General features: G+C 61.8%; 1 protein-coding gene across 11 annotated transcripts; it reads left to right on the forward strand.

Annotated features, from left to right (window-relative positions):
- The first annotated feature begins 810 nt into the window (after positions 1–810).
- PLEKHG5 (pleckstrin homology and RhoGEF domain containing G5) lies at positions 811–27,955 on the forward strand. Of its 11 annotated transcripts, none has more exons than XM_053660390.1 (22): positions 811–955; positions 1,781–1,857; positions 17,058–17,187; positions 18,124–18,226; positions 18,609–18,741; positions 18,989–19,080; positions 19,444–19,580; positions 19,872–20,017; positions 20,365–20,559; positions 20,636–20,824; positions 21,140–21,235; positions 21,891–21,941; positions 22,213–22,362; positions 22,710–22,820; positions 22,948–23,097; positions 23,186–23,323; positions 23,450–23,569; positions 25,674–25,806; positions 25,892–26,007; positions 26,104–26,303; positions 26,808–27,584; positions 27,867–27,955. In XM_053660390.1, the coding sequence occupies exons 1-22, from the start codon at positions 952–954 to the stop codon at positions 27,874–27,876; spliced, it is 3,258 nt and encodes a 1,085-aa protein (XP_053516365.1). In that variant the 5' UTR covers positions 811–951; the 3' UTR covers positions 27,877–27,955. The 11 variants fall into 11 exon arrangements, with proteins under 11 accessions (XP_053516365.1, XP_037010124.2, XP_037010125.2 ...); XM_037154229.2 differs by having other exon boundaries at positions 18,609–18,669; XM_053660391.1 differs by lacking the exon at positions 811–955 and adding an exon at positions 3,889–4,068 and having other exon boundaries at positions 1,813–1,857.
- Positions 27,956–27,966: the final 11 nt, after the last annotated feature.

Raw genomic sequence — 27,966 nt, forward strand, 5'->3', positions numbered from 1 at the left:
CTGCAGTGGGGGAGGGGGCTCACCCTGGCTGGGTAGTTCAGGTGTCCCCATACACCAAGGCCACAGGTTTGATTCTCAGGCAGGGCACTTACAGGAAGCAACCAATGAATGCATCAATAAGTGGGACAACAAATTGATGTCTCTCTCTCTCTCTCAACTCAATAAATAGTGCTGTCTGTCTGCTGTGACTCAGTGAACTGAGTGCTGGCCTGCAGCCCGAAAGGCCTCAGGTTCGATTCCCAGTCAGGGCACATGCCTGGGTTGCAGGCCAGGTCCCCAATTGGGGGCATGTGAGAGGCAACCGCACATCGATGTTTCTCTCCCTCTCTTTTTCCCCTTTCCCCTCTCTCTAAATAAATCAACAACTAAAATTATTTAAAAAATAAATGGGGGGGGGACACGCTTTCTTGGGGGAAGGTGGGAGGTGAGGGCGCAGGAAGTTGTCCTCACCTGCATTTCCACTTCGATGGTGCCATTTGCACCGGGACATGCGGTCGAGTCCCGTAACATGCCTGTATTCCTCCTACTTTCCCGGAGATGGAGAAAATGTCTCCTACCCCATTAAAACAGAGGTGTTGGTCTCCATTTGTGGTGGCTGGGGGGCTGTGGCGGCGGAGGACGGAGGGACCACGGCCTTTGGCCACACCTGCGACATTCCAGAGGGGGGTCGGGTGGACCAGAGCAGGGCGCCCCAGCAGACACCCCACCGCGAGTGAGGGCGGGGCGGGGCGCGGACCTCGGAGACCAGCCCCCTTGAAGGCGGGGCCACCGCGAGAGCTCCGCCTGCCGCCCACCTGCCCCGCCCCGCCTCCGGCCGCTGAGGGTCCCGCGGCCTCGGTGCTCTGGCCTCTCCGAGCACCCCCGCCGGTCCCCGCCGCCGTCGCGCTCCCCCAGGACGGCCCGCGGCGTCCGCCGACCTGCTCGCGTCCCGGGCCGCCTGGCGCCTCCTCCATGGGTGAGTGCGGGGCCCCTGGCCGTTCCCCGCCGTGCAGGCCCACCAGCCCCGCCGCCTCCGGGCCCGCTCGGGGAAGGGGCGGGAGGGCAGGGGGCGCCGCGGTGGGGAGCTGGGTCCTCACCTCCTCTGGGGAAGGCTTGCCCGAGGTGGTAGGTGGGCCCTGGTCTCGGAACCAGGGGATCCAAACTCTGCCCCCATGTTGGGGCCCGCGTCAGCAGCACCCCTCCCCCTGGCCCTGCAAGCTGGCCGGGGCGGGCAGCCTCTCTGTCCCTTCGCTGCCCCCTCCGCCGTTGCACCCCAGCCCCTCGGAAGAGAGGCGGCTTGAAGGGGGCCGGATTCTGGGTCAGAGATGGACAGCGGGTCCGGGGGCCACCTGGGCCTCTGAAGGGCGTCTGTACGGAGTGCTGTGGAGGTCAGGGGCAGGAAGGGATCCTGGACCCTGAGAGCCCGCTGCCCCCCAACAGCCCTGCAGGGGTCCCCGGGGAAGTCGGGGGCCCCACAAGGTCCCTGAGCCACCCCCCATCGTTGTGGGACAGAGGGAGGGACCGAATTTCCAAAGCCATTTCTCCCCGTGGAATCTGGACAGTTTCCCTGGGGAGCAGCAACCAGAACAGGGCTCTGCATAGAGATTCCCGTGCAGATAAGTTGGCATTTAAAAGAGAAAGGGACACTGACCTCCTTTGAAGGGAGGTTTGAGGAGGCAGCCCCACCCATCCTCTGGGGGGGAGGCTACAGGGGCCCTGGGGGAGCCTGGGTGCCCCTGTCTGGGGCGCACCCTTCCCTGGGCCCCACCCGCCTGATAACCTCCTGCTGTCTCCCCCGCAGACGCCAGGAGCCTGGCGGAGGGGAAGGGCCTGCGCTGTCAGAACCCCGGCTGCATGGACAAGGGACGAGCGGCCAAGGTAGGGCACCGGAGGGCCTGGGCTGCTGGGAGCGGAGGGGATGGGGCTCTAGTCATCCTTTCTGCCTGGGCACGGACACCCACGAGACCCCAGCAAGGGTGCAGCTGGTTCAGCCACAGTGCCATCTGGTCCACGGGTGGCTGGGGACACTGGGTGACTGGCTCCGAGCATTGGAGTGGGAGGACTTCCAAAGCAGGGGCAGCAGTGACAGGGGTGCCCCAAAGCCGTTTTCTGAGCTTCAGCTCCGAGGTGACAGGAGTTGTGGCCCCATGTCACGGATGAGGAAGCTGAGGCTCCACAGGGGGCAGGGCCTCTCCCTTCCCAGTCCAGCTGGCCTCCCTAGGACGTTAGGCCACTCTTCTGGCCTGGGAATGGGTCAGGGACACTGTGGAACTTTGGGACAGTGACTGTGGCGCTGGGGCTGACGAACTGGTCCCAGAGCTGGGGAGGAGACAGACCCAGAGGGATTATGGTCTGTAGGACGCAGCACTGCTGCTTGTGACGTGCTGGGCATCATGCCACACACTTTCTGTGCCTTGTGCGCCGTTTGTGGGAGCTCTGCTGGGGAGATGTCATGGCCTCGTTTTCCTGGGGAAGATACCGAGCTTCCGAGGGGCCCCGTGACGTGTCTGAGACCCTGCAGCTCCAGAGAGGTCAAGCCAGTGATTGAACCCTTCCCAGCCCCCATTCGAGACACAGTAGTAATAACAGCCACAAATTACTGTGTCTCAGGCTCTGAGGACTCAGTGTCACTTCCTGCAGGCCTTCCAAGCTTTGGCCTGTCATTATTCCCTTTTACAGATGGGGAAACTGAGGCTCGGAGAGGTAGTGGCTCTCCCAGGGAACACAGTGCGAGGATGTGGTAGAGCTGAGATCTGAATCCAGAGCCCAGGTCTGGGTAACGCCAGAGCCCGTGTCCCTAACCCCTGTGTAGCCCGGCTCTGCTCTGCCAGCTGCAGGAGGTTAGAAATGCCACTCCCTCCCCACCGAACCCCCATCACCCTCCTCCACCCAGACACACAAGCGTACATTCTGCACAGGAAGACCACGTTTAGAAGGAACAGTCAGAAGGAACATGGAGGGCTGTTCTGGGGGTGGGCAGAAGAGGGGGAGGCTTCCAGTTGCCGTGGTCACCAGGCAAGGGGGCGGTGTCTATGATTCAGACACAATCTGCTGGCAGGAATGGTGCCTGGCAATGGGGCTTTGGTGTTGGCTGGTTGCCTCTCTCCCAGATGGGGGTTCCTGGCAACAAGTTGGCCCCATTCCCCCCCCCCCCCGCCATACAACCCACCATGGGCCTCTACAGCCTTGTGGGCAGCTGCTTCTGGGGTAGGTCCTCCAGCTTCTGGGGTAGGAGGACGGGAGGGTGGGGCAGGGTCCAGACTGTGCAAAGGTGAGGCCTGTGGGTGAGAGCTGGTTTCTGAGCAAGCCTGGACCCTCCGCAGTCCGCAGGTCCTAGCTGCAGCTCAGCCTTGGCCTGCCTGGGACTCAGCAGAGCCGACAGCAGCATCAGCAGCGAGGGGGGTTGCCGGGCCTCCAGCGGAGAGGCCAAGCCCTGTCACTGGTGGGAGCCACTTTGGGACAAATGGAACAGACTCACTTCAGGGACCTGAGTGATCCGAGGGAGGAGTGCTAATCAGGGAGGACATCTGGGAGGTGGTGGCCTCTAGTGGAAGTAAAACCACCAATAGGGGTGCAGGAAAGGGGTGTTGCCACAGGCAGGAGTGCAGAGGCAGGCCTTGCCAAGGGATGAGGTGGCTGGAGGAGAGGGTGAGAGGAGGTGAGAGGACACCCACCTCGGTGATGATGATCAGCGCTGCTGACCGAGCAGGTTTGTGTGCCTGGTGGGGTGTTAGGCCCTCACCCAACCCTTGTGAGGTCTTCAGGGGAAGAGCACCGTTGTTACTCCCACGTGACATGAGAGGAGCTGAGGCTCACAGAGGTGAAAGGACTTGCCCCCACCGCACAGCTGGACTGGCAGAGCTGGGCCTAGAGTTGGGGCGAGAGCCTGGCTCTGTGTCTCCTCTCCAGCCGCTCTAGGAACAGCCAGCAGGGCACAGGAGCTTTCGGGAGCGGATGACGTCACCCAGGCACCGCATCAGCTTGGAGCGTCTGCCATGGCAGGCCCAGTCCTGACCCTGGAGGTGTCCAGGAAAGGAAGTTCCTGCCTCCAGGAGCTGACATCCTCATCCCGTTGGGAGGAGGAGGGAGGTGAGGACTGGGCTGTGCCATACTGGCCCCCAGGCTGTCCTGGAGGCAGCGCCATCTTTCAACAGGGCTGGACCCCTCTGCTTCTGGGCCCACCCTGGAGGTTTTGTCTGAACCACTCCTGGGTGCTGAGAATTCTGAGATGAATCAGCTGCCCCACCCCTACTTCCTTCCCCTGGAGTTCAATCTGGGGGCAGGGAGTAACCAGGATGGGCTTCCTGGAGGAGGCTGCTGGCATCCTGAGGAATGAGGAGGTGCTGAGATGCAGGAGAGCTGAGTGAGCAGGGAGCGATGTTGGGGCTGTAAGGACTGAGCACGGCCTGGGCGCTGGGGAGAGGGAGGCAAAGCTGGATGCGGAGCACCCTGATGTCAGGTGAGGAGTCCGAACCATCTGCCTAGGATAGCACTCCCCAACCTTTTTGGCACCCGGGATTAGTTTCCTGGAAGACAATTTTTCTACTGAGGGGACGGTGGCAGGGGCAGACAGGAGGCAGGGCTCAGGTGGTGATGCCAGGGAAGCTTTGCTCGCTCAGCCTCCTGCTGTGAGGCCGGTTCCTAACAGGCCATGGACCTGCGTGGGTTCATGTTGGGGACCACTGGCCAAGAAGACCCCGGGATGAAGATGTGTAGAGTAGCCCACACCTGTGAGCTCCAGGGTCAAAGCCCACCCATTTCCAGCTGCATGGCACCAGGCAGGTCACTACACCTCTCTGAGCCTCAGTGTCCAGGTGAGGTGTGGTGAGGATTGAGAGGGGCTGTGCGTGGGTAGTGTTGGCACAGAGTGTGGCATGCTGCAACCCTGTGCTCGTCCACCACAGAGGAGGAGAGAAGCCCTCAGGCTTTGGGTGCACCTTCCTTCCCCTCCCTGAGATCTGAGACCACCCAGGGCTCCATCCCAGACCCCAGCCAACCCCGCCCAGCAGACCCGTGGTTATGGTACATCGATCCTGTGCCCTGGGCAACTGGAGCTCTTGGAGTCCATGGGGGAGATGGGGAGGGTCACTTCCTCCCTCCTGAGGGGCTGGTGGTGATGTGATGGGTGTTCCCACTCTCCTGCAAGGGGACCACCAGCCAGACAGGGTCTGGGCCCTCTGGAGCCGGGCTCTTTGGTCCAAGTCTGTGGAACGCACCCCAGGTCACAGGAGACATGGATGAGGACCAACACTGGCCCTGGAGACATTGGACTACCACATTTGAGGGGACAGAAAGTTTGGGTGTTCATCCTGGAGATGCACCCCCTCAGGGCCTCATCCTCAAACACAGGTCATGGTCTAGTGGCCACCAGTTACTCAGCACCTGCTGTATGCCGTGCCAGGCTTCCCCACGGGGACCTCAGCTAGTCCTCGAACCCCGCCATGGCAGTGGAGACGACTGCCTCTCCATTTAGGAGACAGCTACTGAGAAGCAGGGAAGTGAAGTATTAGCCAGGGCAAGTCAGGCCAGGTCTGTCTGCCCCCCTGGAGGAGCTGTCGGGAGGAGACCCTGAAGGGCCCTGGCAGAGAGACGAGTAGGTGACAGTTTGCAACAACTGAAGCCGATGCGTGTAGGTAGTGAGCACCCCGGGCCTAGAAGTATTCAAGCAGAGAGAGTGGAAGTTGGATTTGCTGACTTCAGAGTTCCCTCCCAGCTTAACAATGGGCTGTGAGGTGGCAGGGATGAGGGTGTATGTGTATGTCAAGGGGAGGGGTGGCCCCAATGAAGCCCAGGGGACACGTGGAAGAGGAAGGGGTGGATCTGAGGTCCCTGTAGAAGAATAATGGGCCGGATGTAGTGAATAATGGGACAGGGAGTCACCTACTCTCCTGGGGATAAGAGGTAGGAGGCCAGGGTGCTCTCAAGGGTAGCCAGGTGCTGACTTTCTCTGGAGATAACCAGTCCTTTCAGGTGCTGGACAGCTGTGCAGAGGTGGCCGTCCAGTCTGCACCTGGAGAGAGGGGCAGGACCAGAGAAGCAGTGCAAATGGAGCTCCTGCTTTTGGAGTAACTTTGAAGGGGGGCGGGGCACCCGGCTGGACAGGCAGAGACATGGCCCAGTACTTGGGGCCTGGCTGAGAGAAGTAGCTCTGGTGTGGATCCAGCCCCAAGGAGGGAAGCACCTGCCAGGAGGGGGCTGCAGTCTTGCTGAGGGGCCCGAGGGACATGCTCTCTGATTGGGAAAGTGCAGGTGGACCTGAGCTGAGGTTCTCTGGGTCCCTGGCCCAAGATCCGCCCCAGGGTGGCCTATGTCACTGCACCCACCTCAAGGGAAGGGGGAGGTGTGCGCGGGGCAAAGGTGCCTGCCGCCTCAGCGGTGCCCCTGTATCCCCATGCACTCCCTGCACCCCCAGTTCCTAGGGGAAAGGGAGGCTGGGAAGCACCAAAGGGCGGGATGGCCCCTTTTCCAGCCATACCAGGCTTGAGCCAGGAAAGAAGAGGGGGACGCAGAGACAGGCAGGCGGGCTTCTTCGGCGCCACAGAGGCGCGGTTCAGAACCCAGCCCTTTATAGTGGAGAGGAAGCTAGCCTGGCTTGGGGCGATTCCCAGGGCCGGCTCGGCCTACCCGTCCCTCTGCCTGGAGCCCCGGGGCCCTTCTTGCGGGCCGGAGCAGCCTCCTGCCGCGGGGCCTCCCCGAGGACTGGCGAGCTTCTCTGTCTTCAAGCCCAGGTTAAAACCCAGAGACTTTAAACTTTCTGGAGATCTGAAAAGGGCCAGCCCCCTCGGGGACAGTGACAACCGCCTAGCCCCCTCTCCCCGCAGCCCGGACCCTAGATTACTCCCCGGGCACAGGCTGGGCTTCCTGCCACCGCCTGGGTTGCCCTGGCGGCCGCCCGGCCCTTCCCGGGATGCCGGCGCTCCCTCATCGAGCCAGGCGTGCCATTGGTACGTCCCGGCCCGCCCAGGTGGTAGCGCCCGCGCCGGCCTACCGTAATTCCCCAACGCCCGGCGCCCGCGGATCAACAGAGCCCGCCCCGCCCGCGGCTCCAGTCCCCCTTGTCCTATGCGCCACCACCCCCCAACTGGACAGTGTTGGCCTGAGTTCCAGCTACAGGGTTGGAGACCCATGTCTCTAGGTGAGTCTCACTGGGAAGCTGGGGTCCGGACGGGGTGGGCCCGTGCGCCAAGGCTCCCCCTAAATTAATGGATAGAACCCCGAGTGGAAAGCCCCGCGGAGTCCCAGGCCCGCTGGTGGGTAGGATGGGCACCACTGGCTCTACTTCTGAGGGTAGAACAGGCCGAAGCGCTTGCGCTTGCGCCTGCCCCCGCCCCCGCCCCTGTGATTCTAGGGGATCATCAGCCCCGAGATAGGGCCATGAAGAGCCTATGGAGCCCAGCCCGGGTGAGTTTTGTTGCCTGGGCGCCGGGCGTTTGGGAGGCTCTGTGATCCTGCCCCATTTGGGCCGCTCAGTTTGGTCCCAGGCAGAAAGTCCGCTAGAGGCCGGCAGGGGGCGAGAGTGCGCCTCCGGCCGTTGGGTGGCTGGGGGCAGATGGGAGAGGAGGGAGGGAGTGCAGATGAGCTCAGGAGAGGCCCTGCCAGCCTGGATCAAAGGCAGGGAAATGGGGGCCAGGGGTCCCTGGGCCCTGCAGATTCCCCAGTAACTTTCCCCAGGCTTGGGGGAGGCTTGAGGCAGATTTTATTGTTCCTTTGTGCCTTGGCTAGGGTCCAGGCACACATTCGGACCCAAAGCCATCCCTAGACAGAAAATTCCAGAGAACTAGCGAGTGCCCTCTTTGCACAGATGGGTAGGGGCAGGGTGCAGTGGGCCCCAGGTGCCAGTCTTCAGCAGCCCAGGCACTTGCCTCGCCCCCTTTCCTTCCAAAAAGCCTTCTCGTGCTGGAGAAAGGTACCAGGAGAAGGCACCAGCTGTGATGCTAGGGTCCTGGGTGCAGGGTCAGGCACATATATGTGGAGACAGGACAGGGGACCAGGGCCACAGCCTCTCTCCCTAGCACAGGGCCCCGACTAGACTGCTTGCTGTCCAGGGAGGAAGGAGCCTCGCAGGCTTCTGGGGCCTGTGCAGTGGGCCCCGCCGGTGGACAGGTTCTCTACACCCCTGCCCTCTGCCCAGCTCAGGGCAGGGCCTTAGGGCAGGCTCTGCCTCGAGGTGGGCCCCGGAGCCCAGAGGACAAGGGGTGAGGCCCAGGCCGAGGGGAAGGGAGGAGCTGGGTAGGCCGCTGGGAATGAGGCGAGCAGCCTGGCAGAACTGGCTGGCCTGCCCACACACGCAGCCTCCACCCCTGAATTTCCAAGGTGCCAGATGGGGCCCTGGGGCCAGTTGTCTCCCAGGGGAGTGTAGCCCAGGTGGGGGCCCTTGGATAGGGGTGTCCCTCCAGCCAGGGAGCCCCAACTTCTGGTTCCAGGCTTATCTTCTGGGGCCGACCCCAGAAGACAGAGCACAGAGCTGACCCCATACCTTGCTCCATACCTGCAGTCTCCAGGGCAGAGACCCCCTCTCCCACGGCAGACCAGGAGGCAAACCAGGAGGGCCCCCAACCATTGTGGGGGCGGGCATGCCCACAGGCCTCTCTCTCTTTCTCTGGGGCTGGAAAGCTGGTGCTAGGGGTGAGTGGGAGGGGGCTCCTGCCTTGGAGACTCCATTATTCATCAGCCCCAGCATCTGGTTCCTGGGTATCAGTTTCAACAAGCCAGTCCTGACTCATGAGCCTGGAGCTGGGGCTGGGCTGGGGAGGGGCCCCGTCCCCAGAGAGTCAGAGGCTGGGACCTCCTGGGCCTGCTGTGGGGCACAGACTATTTCAGCGCCGTCTCCTAGAGAGGAGGTGGGAAGCGGGAATCTGCGGGGAGGCCCTCCCTCTCCTGGTGCAGGGTGGCGGCCTCCTGTCCCCCACAGCTCCGTAGGCTCCTTGACCCTCTGCACTCTCGGCCCCGGGGCAGCAGGGCCCTGGCCCTGTGGGAGGAGCCCCTGTCCAGACTGGAAAAACCAAGCAGGAGCATGGTTCAGGGCTGGGCCAGGGCCTGCTCACTGGCAGGACTTCCGGTGTCCTGCCCTGGTCCAGCCCTGGTGGTCTCCATTTGATATGACTTGGTTGCCTGGGGCCAGTGAGTTCCCCTAAGCTGGCTTTGGGATCTGCCTTGTCCCCAAGGGGGTGGATCTCAAGGCACTGCTGCCCGAGCCACCACTTAGCTGTGCCTGAGACTCAAAGCCCAGGTGTTCATTTCACCACTAGCCAGCTGGTGGCTTTGGGGCAAGACGCTGAACCTTTCCAAGCCTCCTTTTCGTGGCCTGTTCAATGGGGACAGTAACAGTATCTCCCCCCTTGGATCCTGGAGGAGAGTGAATAGGATGGGCTGCCCCAAACTCCTGGCAGAGGCCTGGCACTTGGGAGGCCTCGGCTGTCCACCTGTGCGGTAGTAGCAGGGGGCAAGACCACCGGATCTGATGTAGAAACCAACCTGCCCCAGCCAGCAGGCCGGAGGTCATGGATGCCAGAAGGCAGGAGATAGCCTGTGGGCGGGCGGGGGGGAGGCCCTGTTGACCACTGGCCGCAGGAAGGGACTTCCTGGCTGAGACCTTCCCTGCCCCAATGGCCTCCTCTGGCATGAAGACCCCTCCTCTGCTGTCTTCATCCGGTCACCATCGAGTCCGCACTGGGCATGTCCTGGGTGCCAGGACTGTTGAAGTGTTTTGGGTGCCGTGTGGGCTGGACAGCCAAGGCCCCTGGCTTCCGGAGAGCGAGTTCTAGTGGAAAAAGTGACCGCAAAGAAGCGATCAAAGAAGTAAAATAACTTCGGGTGGTAATAAATACTTAGGAGGAAAGAATTATTTCAGAGATCTGAGAGGGAGAAGGTGAGGGGCTATTTGTTTTCTGGGGGGGTGAAGGCCTCCCTGGGGAGGCAGCGTTGAAGTTGGGGCACAGTGTGAGCCGTTGGAGGGCTGGGGCCCACGGTGTTCAGACCAGACAGAGGGCCCGGCGTGCGGGCGCTGAGCTGGGTGAGCGGCAGGGAGGAAGGAGGCCAGCGTGTAGGACCACCATGTGGGACTCCCTGGCCAGAAGGTGGGGTGGCAGCCAGGCTGTGTGGGGCTTTTATCCCGAGCCATTGGAGAAGTTGAACGGAGGGAGAGGGGGTGCCCGTGACGAGGCTCGGCTTTCCTAAAGGTCTGTCTGTGGCGTGGACAGTGAACGAGGCAGGTGCTGGGAGAGGGGGCAGAGCGTGGAACCGCCCAGCCCTGTGCAACTGCTGCCTTCCTCACAGCTGTCCTCAGAGACGACCTCACCCTCCTTCCCAGGGGACCACACTAAAGAGGTGGGCAGGCGGGTGACAGCTTGGTCCCCTCGCCCCACGGGTGCTGAGGAGTGTCCCCAGGAGGCTGTTCCAGCACCCTGGAGTCAGAAACCTAGATTCCAGTCCTTCCTGTGGACTCTTATGTCGCTTTATACGCCATACGATGGGAGTGTAAAGAGCTTTGCACGCTGCGACAGTGGGGACCCTAGCATTACATCCCATCCCATCCCGGCGGGCCTCCTCTGAACCCCGAATAGCGCCCCCTGGTGGTGGGGTGCGGGGACGCACGCAGCGGGAGGACCTCGGGAAAGCCAAGTCAGGCTGCGGGGTTTTCCTGACCCGTCTCACCCTACTCCTGGGGCTCCCAAAGGAATACCTTCCACGCCCTTTCCGCCCAGCGCCTCCACCCCCCACCCCCTTCCATGCCTCCACCTGTGGTTACCCAGCCCTCCGCTCCTCCGCCTCGGGCACTGGCCTGGGCAGGAGGAGCAGGGTCGGTGCCCCAGGCTGCTAGGCGGGGTCTCTGGGCTGTGCGCTGCCGCTAGATGACCCTCGGGAGGCCCTCTGAACACCGGATGTGTGTCTGGGCAGTTGGAGGTCAGAGCTGAGAGGGGTGTCCCGGGTTGGACGGTCAGTGGGGTCGGAGCACTGAGGGGGACTGTGTCGCTGTCCCCTCTCTAGTGGTGCAAGCTCTCAGGCGCTCCCCCGGGAGAAGCAAGTCCAAGAGGGGCACTTGGTGCCCGGGTGAGGGCTGGGGGTCGGCGCGGAGGCCGAGCTGGCGTAGGCGGAGCCAGGACCCCCGCGGGTGGGGCGGATGTTCCTGGCCCCCTCTTTGTCCGCCACCCACCCCTCCCCGTCCCCGCCGGGGTCCCGGGCTCGGCGGGGCGGGTGCGGCTGCACAATGGCAGGAAGCGGGGCTCTGCGCTTTGTCCGGCGGGCGGCGCAGACCGCCTCTTCCTCCGGCCGCCATGGGGACGGGTCCCGGCGTCTCCGGGCACCGCGCGGCCTCCAGACCCGGCCCTGGGGTACCCTCCCGGGACTTGGCGTCCTACTGGGCGGGGGGCCACGCCCGCGACCGGGAAGGCCAGGTATGGGGAGCTGGGGCGAGGATGGGGCACACGGTGGCTGAGCCCCCTACCCGGGCGCACACGGGGGGGACTGAGGCCCTCAGATGGGTGTTCCCACCCCCACCACCGAGGGGTCCAGGCGGCAGAGGTGGGTCGCCCACCCTGGTCTTTTGTGTCTGGGGCTGCCTCCGGACACACCTGTGGGTCCCAGGCCCGGCTCAGGGCCAACCCTCCCCCTTTTCTTCCTAGGCCCAGGCCCTGCTATACCCCTCCTGCTCCTGCCTCTGGCCCCCGCCCTTGGGTGTAGGGGGAAGCCACTTCCGGTGCCCCAGCCCTATGGGGCAAGGCCTTGACCATGTTTCCCAAGGGACCCCCTCTGCGTTTGTAAAGTTCCGGTCCATTCGCTGCTGCCTTTTGAGAGGCGGTGTGAACTGGCTGCACCGTCCTGTGGGCTCTCCATTCTCTGGATTTAATCTCGGCGCTTTGGTTCCTGGATCCCCGCTGCCCCTCCCCCACTGCCGTCAGGGTGGAAATGGTGGGCAGCAGGGAGGAGGGCAGTAGGCACCTGAGTCTGAGAAAAGGGGACGGGGTTGCCTCGCTTTGGTGCCCGAGGCCCCTGCCCCTGGAGCGAGCTGCAGGAGACCCTGCAGTTTGGCCGTGGAGATGGGAGAAGGGCTGGGGGAGCAGACGGTGCGAGGGGGCTGTTCCCACCCACTGGGGCTCCTGGTTTTCCCTGGGGGTTCCGGGAACTTCAGCCTCAGCCAGACCTACTGGATTAAGTGAGGGTCCTGGGCCTGAGCTCAAGTGCTGCAGGGAAGGTGGAGGCAGAGGGGATTGCTGGGCCGGCCGGCTCCATCATCATCAGTGGCATCAGTGGTAGCAGCGATGGTCATGCGCAGTGGAGGTGCCGGGGCCGCAGCGGCACCGAAGCCCACCACAGTGCTGGGAAATGTCTTCCCAGGTCTCCCCCAGGAGCCCGGCACCTCCATGGGTGGGTACACAATAGGTGCTCAGTAAATACTGGATGAATTCTGAATCCGCCGTGAGGAGCGAAGCTTTGTGTAAAATATGTGATCTCTTTATCGGATTGATATTTTTATGAGATTGTGGCACAGAATCAGGAACTTGGACTGCCAGGGTCCCAGAGACCCTCCACAGGACCCCTGCCACCTGGTGTGGTTCCTGCCATGTCTCCTCCCCCCCCCTCCCCGTCCACAGTGAGTCCAGGGCCTGTGTGACTGTCAGGCTGGACTCAGAGGGTGAGGGGACTGCAGAGCTGGCCAATTTCGGGGCTGCTGGGAAGAAGGGCTGATGAAGGGCAGGGGCCTCCCCCAGATTCCTTGTCAAAACAGGGTGCTGCCGCCTGGGGGTGGGGGGGTTCAAGAAGCTGCAAAGCCAGACCCTCTGGCAGTGTGCCCTGGGGGATTCAAGGTGGGCCAGGCAGAGTTGAGACTGAGGACATCAGTTTTCAGGCTTTCTTTTGAAGATTTAATTTATTTAATTTTTTTAGAGAGGGGAAGGGAGGGAGAAAGAGAGGGAGAGAAATAGCGCCACCTACTGGGGGCCTGGCCCGAAACCTAGGCATGTGCTCTGACTGGGAATTGAACCAGTGACCCTTTGATTCACAGGTTGGCGCTCAATCCACTGAGCCACACCAGCCAGGGCTCACGCTTTCTTTAGATGAAGTAGACAGAACTAGCTGCTTCGGTTGAAGGGAGCCCCTCAGCCCTGTTTCAAAGCCCGAATACACACACCGTTGAAGACCACTGGAGAAGGCTGGAGTGGGGGGAGGCACCTGGCACTCGGGCTGTCCTGGGGAATCTGGGCTGCCATGTCTACTGCTTCCTGTCCGGGGCTCAGTGCCCTGAGAGCAAACGTCCCCTGCAGCCTGCCACTTTTCTCTCTGACAGAGGTGAGCAGGACTCAGGAGGCAAACCACTGATTTCCCACTGTCTCCACAGCCTGGGAGCCAACCGGAGACCTGCCTCCCCCACTGGGCGCTCTGTCCTCAGGCCCCTGAGAGATGGTGTCAGTGTGGTGGGAATCTGCCATCTAGGGCTATACATGCTGGGCTCAGTCCAGGCTCCACTGGCTGTGTGCCCTTCAACAAGCTACTTAACCTCTCTGAGCTTCGCAGTCCTCTTCCATAAAACAGGGGCGACCGGGTCCCTGCTTCCTAAAGAGGGGAGCCCCTAGTGCAGCCCTGGGCACACAGGCGACCACGCTATACGTGTGGATCAGACCTTTCAGCCACTTCCTGCCTTCGGCCATAGTTCCTATAGTCCAGGCCGTCCTCACCCTGTCTGTCATCTCGAAAATTTCTGATGGGGTCTCCCCGGCCAAAAACTCTCCAGCAACCCTCCATAAAAAAGTGTCTGTTGAGCAGGTAGGGCTGCATGGGGTCCCTGCAGGGCAGACCAGGTGTGGAGGTGAACCACACAGGTATGGGATGGTGGGGAGCACCCCGGAGAGGGAGGGCGCAGGAGGGAGGGGTTGGAGGAGCTGGAAGGCTGGAAGGGCCAGACGCCAGGCAACTTCGGAGTGAAGACTGCAGGGCGGGAGGCAGCCGGTTCTTCAGTCTCTGGGGAAGTGCTGCAGGCCCAGGGACTAGCAGAGCCAAGGCCCCAAGGGGGGCTGTGCCCGACAAGGTTGAGGGCCAGAGTGAGCCAGGATGGGGGGTCAGCAAGTCCACACGCTCGAGTGTCAGGGAAGGCCACTGCGGGGCTCTGAGTAGGCATCTGTGTCTCCTCTTTGAACAGGGTCCACTCTGGTCCCATGGAGAACAGACTGGAGGGTAGGGTGGAAACAGAGCTGGTTAGGAGGCCATTGTTGAAATCCAGTGGCAGTGGGGCTGTGGGGGAGGGGGCAGTGCCGGCTGGAGAACTCGGCCCGGCCTGGCTGAAGCTGCAGATGGTAAAGGTGGGGAATTTGGGGTCTGACTGGGTGGGGCTGTAACAGAAAGATGGGAGGTGACCCCAGGGTTTTTGTCCTAGTGTGTGAGCTAGGACACACCTCGATGGCGCTGGGGTGACCGAGCTGGTTGCAGCTGCCTGGAGAGGCCAGGAGTCCACGTGCGGAAGTTTTACATTTGGAATCTAGGGGAGGAGGTCGGAGGTCAGTCTGGCCTCCTGGTGGAGGTGCTGCCTGGAGATTCAACTCCGGGGCTGCTGTCACAAACTGACCCTAGCAGGGTGGCTTTGGAGCAACAGCCGCTTGTTCTCACAGCTCTGCAGGCCAGACGCTGGAGCCCAGGCTTACATGGGGCGGAGCGCCTTCCGGGGCTCTGGGCTCTGGGCCCGTCCCTGCCTCTTCCCGGTGCTCCTTGGCTTGTACATGTGTCACTCCCATCGCTGCCTCAGTTGTCGTGTGGCCTTTTCCCCCTCTCTCCATGTCTCCGTCTCTTCATATGAGGACACTAATCATGTGATTACTGCACAGTCCATACCTATGATTACAGACTCCAGTGCACCCTCATCTTCACTAATGACATCTTCCATGACCCTATTTCCGGACAAGGCCCCATGCCGAGGTTTCGGAAGTTAGGACTGAACCTGCCTTTTTGCGGGACACTCGCAACTGCTCGCAACTGCACACACCTCGATGGCGCTGGGGTGACCGAGCTGGTGGCAGCTGCCTGGAGAAGCCAGGAGTCCACGTGCGGAAGTTTTACACTTGGAATCTAGGGGAGGAGGTCGGAGGTCAGTCTGGCCTCCTGGTGGAGGTGCTGCCTGGAGATTCAACTCTGGGAGCCCGCAGACGTGGAAGGCGTTCCCAGTCCTGAGATCAGCCATGTCACGGGGGGTGAGGGCAGGAGGTGAGGGACAGACCCACAGAGCATGGGTCCTGGGGACAGAGAGACCACCCATGTCAGATGCCGGGCCCCGTGAAAACAGACAGGTGGGCTTGCCAGGGGGCCTGAGAAGAGTGAGTTCGGTGTGCCAGGCAGGGGTGCAGACTTGAGGAAGAGGGTCTGAGAGACACTGGGAGAGCCGGAAAATGCCCAGGTCAAGTGTTGCGGTGACAGTTGGCCCAGGCAGGAGTCTCGAATGAATGCTACTGCCCCAGAGTGTGGGACTGCTGGGGGACAGAACCACTCAGAGTGCCACCCTGCAGATGACTCATTCATTTACACACAGAACAGGGGGCTTCACCAAGGACGGCAAGGTCCCCAAGTGACCTGCCACCGTGGGTGCACAGGAGTCACACAGCTCGGTGCCCCTGCCCTGCCGTGCCCACGGTCCTTCAGACAGATCCACCCGGAGGGGCTTTCTGCCAGACCACTGGCTTGGACACATCAAAACTCAATGTTATGGAAGACCAAAAAAAATGGGTGCATTTATTCTTAAAGAAATACCCAGACAGAGCCAACTGTGAGTATGGACCTTGGCTGGCTTCTGAACATGGAAAACACCGATTTGCACCTTTGCACGGCTGGGAATCCTCAGAGGTGGACTCTTACTGGACTGGACACCGTGGGCAGGGAGCGGCCCTGGCATCGGGTCACGTAGAATGTTCTCGCTCCTGGGCGACATCGGGGTTTCTGTGCCAGGGGCGGGGGGACCCGAGAGCCAGTGTGGCCGTATGTGAACAAGCAGGCAAGCAGGAAGGGGGTGCGGATATCAGGTTAGTCTACAACATTCTGTTGGTTTGAGGTATTTTAAAACACGGAGCGGGGAAGCAGAGAGATGAGAGGAGAGACTGGGAGGTGGTGCATGTGGAAGCCTAGTTCGGGGAGCACAGTGGTACAGCAGTGGTCCCCCACCTTTTTGCACCAGGGACCAGTTTTGCGGAAGACAATTTTTCCAGGGACGGGGGGGGGGAAGGAGGGGATGGTTTCGGGTGATTTCAAGTGCTTTACATTTGATCTCACCTCCTGCTGTGTGGCCCGGCTCCTAACAGGCCTGGACTGGTACCAGTCTGTGGCCCTGGGGTTGGGGACATCTGCTGTAGAGGAAGGAGGGAGATGGAGAGGGGACAGGTTGGCCTGGGTAGGAGGGGCAACCTGAGGACGGAGGGGAGGGCGAATGCTCAGTCCTGTCCCCACACCATGGCCACCGGGTTGCGGATCTCAGGGGGAAGGCCGGCCTTGGGTTGGAGCCGGGCCAAACCCCCCACAACCTGGAGCAAGTGGGCAGGGGGTGGGAGGGAATAAGGGAGCCTCGGCCTCTGATGGCTTCTGTTTTCCTCGAAGAGTAGGAAGCAGAATCGTGGGGAGAGTGGTTGGGGTGAGAGGTGGAAGTTTGGAGGAGAAAATAGGAAATTCATGCGTGTCAGTGGGGGGAGCATGGGCCAAGGTAATGAGGTAAGTCGGGGACCACGTCACCAGGCAGCTGTGTAGACACCTTGAGGGAACCCAGACACCAATGCCTGCCCCCGACACCTCTATGCCCACCTGACTCAGGAACCTGGGTGGGGTTGGCTGTGCCGTGGCCAGAAAGGTCATAGAACCAAGGGCAAGAGGCTCAGAGTAGCCTGTGGGCGGGCCATTCTGGTCAAAACTGTGGGAGCCGCACCGAAAGGCAGCCCTCCAAAGGGACACAGAGCAGTGCTCTCGAAATGCGTGTTGCGTGGACTACTGAGCACGTGGCCCCCAAGGGGGAAGGATGGTTGGAAGTGGGCAGCAGCCCCTTGGGGTCCAAGAGCTGGAGTCGGGGCCTGCGTGGTCCGGGCCTCGCCCAGCGCACCTCCCCCCACCTTGCTGCACAGGTATGCCACCACGCAGATTGCCAGCAGCTGCACCGCCGGGGACCCCTCAACCTCTGCACGGCCTGTGACAGCAAGTTCCACAGCACCATGCACTACGATGGGCACGTCCGCTTCGACCTGCCCCCGCAAGGTGAGCGCGGCTCAGGTCGCCAGTCCCGGCCCCTGGGACCTCCGGGGTCGCTCCGGATCCCTTGCCTCGGGGCTCAGAGTCTCCGTAACTGGTGGAGCCGTGACGGGACCATGAGAAGGACAAGAGGCGACTGTGAATGAAACACAAGCACTTTCAGTCCCTTTTGTTCCACAAGTTTTCTCACAAGAGAAAAGGCTGGGGATTGTGTCCCATCTTGGGAGCAGACCTGTCTCTCCCAGGGGCTGCTGGGTCTGCACCTCCCGCCGCTGCCCCGCCCCTGGCCGGGGGCCAGCATGGAGAAGGTCCCTTTCTTCTTGTCCTCAGGCGGGGGACTTCTGGGCCAGTCTTCCAGGCAGGAGCAGAGGCAGTGGGGGTGGGGGTGGGGTGGGAGGGAGGTCAGAGGACCTTGTAGCAGGAAACAAGAAACCCCTCCTGCTGAACAGGGACCTGGCCCAGGCCCTCCGCCAACTGGCTGTGCTGGGGTGCCAGCCCTTTGTCTCCTTTCTCAGCCGCTCGGAGGCACCAGGAGACTCTGCCCCCTGCCAGGGCCTCGGGGACTTTGGGTCTGGTCACAGGGGTGGGGGAGGGGAGGCCCAGCAGGAAGAACCACGGACCCCGGCCCTCCCCGTGACAATCCCGGAGGCCAGATTTGCATCCCTAGTTCACAGAGGGGTGAATGGGGGCCGCAGGTGGCCTTGGACTGAGCGGGGCATCACCTGCAGTGTCATCTCAGGGCCCTTGTGTGGTTTTGGTGGGACAGACGATAAGCGGTGACCACGCCCCTCTCCTCACAGAACCAAAGGGTCCTCGCTAGCTGTGGGGGGGGGGCACAGGGTCAGCAGGCAGTGGTCCCTCTAGAGGTGGTTAGGCTGGAAGGCTGGGGAGAGGGGGCCAGGGAGGGAGCAGGCTTGACCCCGCCCCCACTCTACTCCAAAGGCTCTGTCCTGGCGAGGAACGTGTCCACCCGGTCATGCCCCCCACGCACCAGCCCTGCAGTGGACTTGGAGGAGGAGGAGGAAAGCCTGATGGACAGCAAAGGGTAGGTGAGGGGTAGGTGGGCAGAGAACACACCTGAGGGGGCCCAAGGTCAGAGATTCAGGCACCAGAAGCTTCTTAAGGGCTGACTGGAGACCTCTCCCTGTCCCCGGGGCTGCCAGCTTCCTGAGGGAGGCCACCTAGCCTGGGCCAGCCTCCAAGGGCTTCTTCACCTGACCAGGTACCACTAGGTGTGAGCCCTGTGTTGGCCACCAGAGGGCGCACAGCCTCTTTGTGGGCCCTGGCCTGTCTGAACGCCCCTGAGTTCCCTGGTCACCTGGGGTGACTAAGGGAACCTGTGGGTAGCCAGCCAGGGCCCACTCACAACACACCCTGGTGGGGAGCCAGAGTGTCTCCAACCTCTGAACTCCTTGGCTTCCCTGCAGAGACCGGAAGAGCACAGGCCTGAAACTCTCCAAGAAGAAAGCCAGGAGGAGACACACAGATGTAAGGAGCCCAGGCTGGCAGAGGGGCCGGACAGCCTCTGCCTCTCCCAGGCCCTTCATTTCCTTCCCATGGGTGAGGCGGGGCCCAGTGTGTCCCTGCCTCGCCACCCTGCCCTGCAGCTCAGCACTGCCCACCTTAGCCAGGTGGGAGATGTTCCAGGAGCTCCTCCCTCAGGCAGGAGGGGCGCTGGCGGCCTGCCTGGGGCAGAGCCGGCTGGTGAGCCCCTCCACTCCCTCCCGTGGCGGGGTTCCCATTCTGGACCCTGGGGTGGGGAGGGCGGGGGACAGGGCCGCAGAAGCTGAGACCTGTGTCCTCTCAGGACCCAAGCAAGGAGTGCTTCACCCTGAAGTTCGATCTGAATGTGGACATCGAGACGGAGATCGTGCCCGCCGTGAAGAAGAAGTCGCTGGGGTAGGCTCGGTGGGCGGACTGCGGGAGTGGGCTGCAGGCAGGCCCGGCCCTGCAGAGAGGAGCGTGGTGTCCGTGTGGTAGCCTGGGAGCATGTCCCCCTCCACCGTGGGCAGACCCTCGAGGTGTGAACACCAACATGAGGGAGCAGGTGATGGGGCCTCTGTGCCTTGTCTGCATGGCCTGGTCCCTGAGTGTGGACTGGCCTGTGACAGTGTCTGCCCTTGTGCGGAATAGGAATGTGTGTAGGCACATGCAGGACACGGGTGTGTGTGTGTGTGTCCCCGCAGGTGGAGCTGGGGCTGTGGCTAGGGTGGGGGTTTGTGTGACTGACCCCTAACAGACACAGCTCCCGTCCTGGGGCAGGGAGGTGCTGCTGCCCATATTTGAAAGGAAGGGCATCACACTGAGCAGAGCAGACATCTACCTGGACCAGTCCAACACACCCCTGTCCCTGACCTTCGAGGCCTACAGGTTCGGGGGACACTACCTACGGGTCAAAGGTGAGCAGCAGGCTGGGTGGGAGAGTGGCTGGGGCCTGGCTGGGCCTCCTGGAGATGAGCGCTTCTCCCCCGGCTCAGGTTCCTGTTGGCCATGGCCTTGAGCAAGCTCATTACCATACAGGTGTCTCTCCTGGCTGGTGGAGGGTGGTGGCCAGTGCTGGCAGGTGGAGTTTCAGGGAGGGGAGTTTCGGTTAGGCCTTGGTTTGGATCCCTGGGGGAGAGAGGACTGGACCCCTCCCCCACCAGACCTGGATGTTGAGGACCTGTCCTTGTCCCCTAACACTGCCCCAGCCAAGCCAGGGGACGAGGGGAAGGTGGAGCAGGGAGTGAAGGACTCCAAGTCCCTGAGCCTGCCAATCCTGCGGCCAGCCGGGGCCGGGCCCCCGGCCCTGGAGCGAGTGGACCCACAGAGCCGCCGGGAGAGCCTGGACATCCTGGTAAGGAGGAAAGCTGTGTCAGGGCGGGGGGTCAGCAGGGGCCCCTGGAAGTCAGCTGGGCCCCTTGTTGGTCCCTCTTGGGGCTTTAATATACCATTCTGGAAAGTGGGGCTGGCTCTGAGAGTCGGGGGCCCTCCCTGGATCTAGGATGGTGGGTCTGTCTCCCAGAGTCTGCTGGTGCCCAGAGAGCATATGTGTGTGTGTGTGTGTGTGTGTGTGTGTGTGCGTGCGTGTGCGTGCGAGCGCGTGCGCGCTACTGTCTTTCTCCCCACATGCTCTGGGCTTGTGGCTACGTGGGGCTGTGGCGGCCAGGCTGGGGCTGGCCTTGACTGCCCCTCCCCGGCCAGGCCCCTGGCCGCCGCCGAAAGAACATGTCGGAGTTCCTGGGGGAGGCGAGCATCCCTGGGCAGGAGCCCCCCACACCTTCCAGCTGCTCACTGCCCAGCAGCAGCAGTGGCGGCAGCGACAGCTGGAAGAACCGGGCCGCCAGCCGCTTCAGCGGCTTCTTCAGCTACGGCCCTAGCACCAGCACCTTCGGCCGGGTATGTGGTCCCTTGGGCCCTGGGTCGGGCAGCGGGCTAGCCTTGACCCCTGACCCTGAGCCCAGTCTCCTTCCAGGAGGTGGACAAGATGGAGCAGCTGGAAAGCAAGCTGCATGCCTATGGCCTCTTTGGGCTGCCCAGGCCGCCCCGGAGGCTGCGCTTTGACCACGACTCCTGGGAGGAGGAGGGGGACGAGGACGAGGACGAGGACGACGCCGGCCTGTGGCTGGAGGACAGCTGGCGGGAGCTCATTGATGGACACGAGGTGGGTGCCACCACAACCCTTCTCCTCCCTCTCCTGGGGAAAGAGGGACATTATCCCCCTACTCGGTGGGGCCCTTCTGAGGATCCAGTGACAGAACGTTCCACAGGACAGCTCCGTCAGGCTGCTGTCATCGTTAACCCACTCTGGGGAACTGCAGTGTGGTATTTAGATGTCTTAGTAGCAGAGGAGGGCCCAGAACTCGGGGACCCCCATGTCTGCACTGGCAGAAGGAAGTGCCACTCAAGGTTGCTCACCCTTCCCCTCCCTGGCTGGGCCTGCACACTTGCTCCTGGCCACCCCCTACCCTTCCCACAGAAGCTGACCCGGAGGCAGAGCCACCAGCAGGAGGCGGTGTGGGAGCTCCTGCACACGGAGGCCTCCTACATTAAGAAACTGCGAGTGATCACTAATGTGAGTATGGGCTGCAGGGCCCGGAGCCACCCCAGCTCCCTCCCCGGCCTCCTCTGGGTGCCCCCTGGCAGAAGGGTCAGGTGCCGGGCCACAAAGGGGAAGGAAAGCCAGAGGAAGGCTGCACCCTGGGCAGGGCATGGTTCCCATGGCTGGGGCACGGGAGGGGGCTTCCGGGAGGTTTGGTGGTTGGAGCTGAATGAACACAGGCCTCATTCTTTGACTCACTCATTCAACGGTATCTCTGAACACCTGCTGGGTGCAGGTGCCCCGCAGCCCACACCCTAGACATGGAGACAACGTGGGTAGACTCTGGGGAGTGTGTGTGTAGGGACTTTGACCTGGGGGGAGCACCTGCCCTGGGCTCGGGGGTCAAGGAAGGCACCCTCTGAGCTGAGACTCAGAGGCTGAGCCAGGCCAGAGGTGGAGGAGAGTGTCCATGGCTAGATTGCAAGCTCGGGTCCAGGTGAAGCCTGGGCCAGGTGACCCTGTGGTGGGCTGAGAGGGTTGGACCTTTTCTCAAAGGGTGAACCCTCTCTGTCCCAGGGTGCCTCAGGGCCTCCTGGGAGGGCTAAGGGGTAGAGAGGAGCCTAAGAATCTGGGTGGGGCGTCAGGTCTGGGATCACCCCCCTAAGCTGCAGCGCCCCTACCCCCGCAGCTGTTCCTGTGTTGCCTCCTGAATCTGCAAGAGTCCGGGCTGCTGTGTGAGGTTCGTCTGGGCCTGGGGACGGGGAGGGTACCAGGAGGAGTGGACCTGGCCCTGGCAGGGCCAGAGGGTCGGGAATAGAAGAGGGGCTTAAGTAACTGCGGAGATGGATGGGGCGGGGCCAGAAGAGGGCTGGACCAATACGTGGAGTAGGTCTGGCCTGGCACTGGGAGCAGGCGAAAGGTGTAGGGTTGAAAGGGTGGGACTTACAGGGGCGGGGCTAACGGTTGCCGTAGGTGAGGGGCGGGACCGAGCGCTCCTCTGGGGCCCCTAGGTGGATGCGGAGCGTCTGTTCAGCAACATCCCTGAGATCGCGCGTCTGCACCGCAGTCTGTGGGGCACTGTGATGGCGCCGGTGCTGGAGAAGGCGCGGCGCACGCGGACACTGCTGCAGCCCGGGGACTTCCTCAAAGGTTTCAAGATGGTATGGCCTGGGCCAGGAAGAGGCTCGGGTGACACAGGGGCAGGGCTGGGGAGCTGATCCCATCTGCTTGACACCCCAACCTCCCTTGAACCAGTGGCCCCAAATGACCCCTAGCGGTCAGAGGCAAGGAGTTCTGAGTCGGTCACCCGGGTTTATCCCAGCTGGCCACCTACCCTTCCTACCTGGTGGAGGGTTGTCACTCTCGCCACGGCTCAGCTTCTTCATATAGAAAACCGGTATCATAAGCTTGCCGCCCGCTGCGGCGGTCGTGAAAGTGCAGTCAGGAAGAGCTTGAGTAGGGCCCAGCCCTCAGGGAGCGCCAGGTAACGGTGTTTCTTCCTCGCCAGTTCGGCTCCCTCTTCAAGCCCTACATCCGGTACTGCATGGAGGAGGAAGGCTGCATGGAGTACATGCGTGGCCTGCTGCGTGACAACGACCTCTTCCGGGCCTATGTCACGGTGAGGGCGGGGGAGGGGGCTGATGGGCAGGGGTGCAGGACTCCACCCCCACCTCAGCAGGTGCGTGGGCGCCAGCGTTGGGCGTGGCCTGTCCTGAGCCCCACCCCCGCTGCTCCTCCCGCCACAGTGGGCCGAGAAGCATCAGCAGTGCCAGCGCCTGAAGCTGAGTGACATGCTGGCCAAGCCCCACCAGCGGCTCACCAAGTACCCGCTGCTGCTCAAGTCTGTGCTGAGGAAGACGGAGGAACCCAGAGCCAAGGAGGCTGTCGTCACCATGGTAACCAGGGCGTCGGGTGGGGCTCCCTCTGCGGCTCTCCGCCCCTCCCTGGCGCTGGGCCTGAAAAAGCTATTGTCCTCCCCACCAGATCAGCTCTGTGGAGCGCTTTATCCACCAAGTGAACACGTACATGCGACAGCGACAGGAGCGGCAGCGGCTGGCGGCCGTGGTGAGCCGCATCGATGCGTACGAGGTGGTGGAGGGCAGCAACGACGAGGTGGACAAGGTGGGCGGCCCGGCCCGGCTCGGAGGGAGGGCGGGCCAGACTGGTAGGCTGGGGCTACGCCAGAGTCTCGCGTGAGAACTCCTGGCCTCTCCCACACCGGCATTCCCAACCCCCACTACCCCCCAGCTCCTGAAGGAGTTTCTGCACCTGGACCTGACAGCGCCCATCCCTGGCGCCTCCCCTGAGGAGACGCGTCAGCTGCTGTTGGAGGGGAGCCTGAGGATGAAGGAGGGGAAGGACAGCAAGGTGACTCTGGGGGACACCCCATACCCAGGGCCCTGCCCCACTCATTGGTGCCCCGCAGGTTTGGACCACCCCTTCCAGGGCTGCTGCTGGATGTGGTCAGTGGTGCTCAGCTGCCCAGCTATTGGGGGGCGCGATTTGAGAACTAGTGACCTTGAGGTCCTATGAGAGATAATTACTTGCCTGCATTTTACCCTTTTTCCCCTCCATTCTGGAGTGTAAAGCTCTTTTTAATTATGGTTAACATGCAGCATGATATTAAAGGTGTATAACATAGTGAGACTTCATACTTACACACCTTGCAAAGTGATCAGCACAAAGGGCCCGCCGTGCAAGGATTTGTGACATTACTCACTGTGCTTCTGTGCTGCGCTTCACACGCCCACCACTCGTTTATGTCACGACTGTAGTTCGTACCTCTTACCCCCCTCGCCTTTTTGCCCACACGCCCACCGCCCAGCCACTGCCAGGTGTTCTGTATCCATGAGTCTGTTTGCTTTGTTTGTTCATTTGTTTAGTGGTTTCGATTCCACGCTTATGGGAAATGCTACAGTATTTGTCTCCGACTTATTTCACTAGCACACTATACTCTAGGTCCATCTGTGTTGTCACAATTGGCAAGGTTTCATTCTTTTTTAAAATTTTAGAGAGAAGGGAAGGGTGGGAGATAGGGAGAGAGAGAAACATCAGTGTGTGGTTGCCTCTCCTGCGTCCCCTTCTGGGGACCTGGCCTGCAACCCAGGCATGTGCTCCAACTGGAAATCGAACCTGCAACCCTTTGCTTCACAGGCCCGTGCTCAGTCCACTGAGCTACACCAGCCAGGGCAGATTTCATCCTTTGTTGTGGCTGAGTAATCACTGCAGTGCGTGTGTGTACACAATGCACGCATGTGCGCACACACATGTACATATCCACTTCCTTTTCACCCATTCCTCTACTGAGGAACACCTAGGTTGCTTCCCTATCTCAGCTCTTGTGAATGACGCTGCAGCGAACATGGGTACGTGCGTCCTTTTAAACAAGTGCTTTTGTTTTCTTCAGATTCGCGCCCAGAGAGGGATTGCTGGGTCCTTCCTTGCCTGTTGTTAGAGCCTTTGTTTTAAAGTCTGTTCTGTTCGATACGGGCATTGCTATCCCAGCCGCTTTTCTATTGTTGTTATTGTTGGCACTTTCATGAAATAGCCTTTCCTTCCCTTCCCTTCCCTTCCGGTCTGTGTGTGTCAGTCAAGTCTCATGTAGGCAGCAAGTGTATACAGGTCCCGTTTTTTCAGCCATTCAGTCACCCTGTGTTTTTTCAACGGGGTGCTTAGTCAGTTTACATTTAGAGCAATTATGGATAAGTATGTGCTTATTGCCATTTTAATTGTTTTCATACCATACAGTATTTGTAAGTGGTTGGTCTACTGCACTTACTGTATGTTTTTGCCTTTACTAATGAGATTTTTTCAGTGTTCCCTTATTGCTAGTTTTTCTTTTCCATGGCTTTTTTGTAATGCCGGTTTAGCAGAGATGAACTCCTTTAGCTCCTGCTTGTCAGGGAAAATCTTGTTCTCTCCTCCAATTCTGAATGATGCACTTGCCGGGCATTCTTGGTTGTAGGTGGTTCCCTTGCATCACGTGGAATATATCGAGCCCTTCCCTTCTGGCCTTGCTTGCAGTCTACGCCTTACAAATACAGCCATAGATAGGGTCACAGGCCGTGGGCTGTCTGTCTTGCCCGTGTGGGTTCCTGATGGGAGGGAGGAGGCACGTGTCCGGAGCCTGCCAGGGACAGCCCAGACCTACCCCCTTGCTCCTGAGCTATGTTAACCCTTGAGGTACTGTGCAACCCAGAGCCTGTGAGTCATGATTTTTAAATTACCACCGTTTTCATCTTTCATGTCAGGTTTTAATTGAAGTCACGAGTACATAGCTCAATGAAAGAAAATGACCTTGCTTTGCCTTTTGCTTTTGCTCTCAGGTCCATGCGGGAGGGCAGGGGAGGTGCTTGACAAATGTCTGAGCACCCCCAGGAGAGGGCATTGCGGCAGACAGGCCGAGACCCCTCCTGAGGCCCCACTACCCTGGCCTTGACCCCTGGCCTCTCCTCCCCCCGCCCCCACTCAGATGGACGTGTACTGCTTCCTCTTCACGGACCTGCTCCTGGTGACCAAGGCAGTGAAGAAGGCTGAGAGGACCAAGGTCATCAGGCCACCACTGCTGGTGGACAAGATCGTGTGCCGGGAGCTGCGGGACCCTGGTGAGGAGCCTCGTCCCCGCTCCTGGGTGAGGGCTGTGATGGGCAGGGCCCGCGGTCTCGCTGACGCCGAGCCCTTCCTAACCAGGCTCCTTCCTCCTCATCTACCTGAACGAGTTCCACAGCGCCGTGGGGGCCTACACGTTCCAGGCCAGCGGGCAGACTCTGTGCCGAGGCTGGGTGGACTCCATTTACAATGCCCAGGTGAGGGCAGCGTGACCTGCGGGTGGGCGGGGCAGCCTGGGGCGCTGCTGCTCACAGGCGCGCTCTGCCTCTGTGCACCTCCTGTGCCACCCACAGAACCAGCTGCAGCAGTTGCGTGCGCAGGAGCACCCAGGCAGCCAGCAGCGCCTGCAGAGCCTGGAAGAGGAGGAGGACGACCAGGAGGACGAGGAGGAGGAGGACGAGGAGGAAGAGGAAGGTGGGGACAGCAGCACTTCGGCTGCCAGCTCCCCCACCATCCTGCGTAAGAGCAGCAACAGCCTGGACTCCCAGCACTGGTACGCTTGCCCGGGACCACCCAGCGGGCCGGGCAGGGCACGCATTCCAGCCCAGGACTCCTGACCCCGAGGCCGCAGACAGGGGCAGAGCCTAGCTCGACCCCTTCGTCCCAACGGCCTCAGGTCGTGAACCCAGTGGGGGCGGGGTCGCGGTCTGTCTTCCAGCCTGGAAGCATCCAGCCACGGCTGGCAAACCATTTTCAATTTGATCACTGACTCCGACTCGTTAGTAGTAGCTGCCTGGAGCTGAGCTGAGAACTCTTAGGCTGTATACAGCAGGAAAGGGCTCTGGTGGTGACAGACGCCGTTCCTGGAGTGTGTTGTGGGCACAGGAGTCGGGGAATCTGGGGCTTTGGTCCCACGTTTGCAGTCTCTGAGCCCCAGAGTGGGGAGGACAGGGACAGGAGGCTTTTGCGTTGCCCGGCACAGGCTGGAGCAAGCCGGCCGGGGTCGCTGTCTGTGCTCATTCTCTCCGCCCCCCCGCCTCCCCCCGTTGGCCCGCAGTGCCTCGGAGGGCTCCACGGAGACCCTGGCCATGGTGGTGGTGGAGCCCGGGGAGACGCCGTCCTCTCCCGAGTTCGAGCACGGCCCCTTCAGCTCCCAGTCGGACGAGACGTCTCTCAGCACCACCGCCTCATCGGTCACGCCCACCAGCGAGCTGCTGCCCCTGGGTCCCGGGGACAGCCGCTCCTGCTCCATAGACTCTGCCTACGGCACCCTGTCCCCCACCTCCTTGCGAGACTTTGTGACCCCAGCCCCGGTGGTGGAGCCAGCACCCCGGCTCCCAGAGTCGCCACAAGCCCCCTCCCCCTCCCCCTCCCCCCGCCTTCGCCGCCGCACCCCTGTCCAGCTGCTGCCCCATCTGCCCTGCCTGCTCAAGTCCAAATCTGAGGCCAGCCTCCTCCACCTGCTGTCAGGGGCCACCACCCGTGGAGCACCGCACGCCCCCAGCCGCAGCCTGTCAGAACTCTGCCTGGCCACCGCAGCCACTGGCGCTAGGACTCAGGGCTCCCCGCAGCAGGCTGGGCCAAGCTGGAGTTGCAGGGGTGCACCAAGCACTGGCAGTGCCCCTCGGCCATCAGAGATGGAGGATGGAACCCCCTACCCAGCTGGGGGGCCTGAAGGGCCCGAGGGGAGGAGCAGAGAACTGCCCTCAGGGGCCTCACCCAGGGCCCAGCCCGAGCCCCCTGCAGGAATCTCTGCCCAGCACCGGAAGCTGACGCTGGCCCAGCTCTACCGAATCAGGACCACCTTGCTGCTTAACTCCACTCTCACTGCCTCGTGAGTGGCCTGGCCTGGGCGAGCCAAGGGCAGCTGCCCCAGTGTGCTGGCACGGGGCCACTGCACCCCGGGAGAAGACGGGGCACTGTTGTGGCTGGGAGCAGGTGGCATCTAGGGATGTGGGTGGAGGAGGGGCCCTGAGGCCTGCCCACCCTCAGGGTGAGGGTTTCCTCGGAGAACAGTGAGGAAGGGCTTTAAGAATTCTAGTGGGGTGAACAGGGTGGCCAGAGTCCCTCTGAGTGGCATCAGCCAAGGAAGGACTGTCTTCCCCCTCCCCCACAGGGAGGTCTGAACAGAGGGAGACCCGGAGGGTGCCGCTGGACAACCAGACAGCAGACAGCATGCCTTCTGGGGCGTGCCGGTCCCTGTCCTAGCTGCCGCC

The sequence above is a fragment of the Artibeus jamaicensis genome, unplaced genomic scaffold (assembly GCF_021234435.1).
Source record: "Artibeus jamaicensis isolate MK-2021 breed Jamaican fruit bat unplaced genomic scaffold, CSHL_Jam_final scaffold_847, whole genome shotgun sequence".
Classification (NCBI taxonomy): Eukaryota; Metazoa; Chordata; class Mammalia; order Chiroptera; family Phyllostomidae; genus Artibeus; species Artibeus jamaicensis.

What these genes read in the sequence shown, in the direction of transcription:
- PLEKHG5 (XM_053660388.1), top strand. Translation starts at nt 11,253, where the DNA reads ATGGGGACGGGTCCCGGCGTCTCCGGGCACCGCGCGGCCTCCAGACCC. An exon ending in GTGAAGAAGAAGTCGCTGGG is followed by an intron (nt 19,081 to 19,443) that starts GTAGGCTCGGTG and finishes GTCCTGGGGCAG; the next exon opens with GGAGGTGCTGCTGCCCATAT. An exon ending in GCACCAGCACCTTCGGCCGG is followed by an intron (nt 20,560 to 20,635) that starts GTATGTGGTCCC and finishes GTCTCCTTCCAG; the next exon opens with GAGGTGGACAAGATGGAGCA.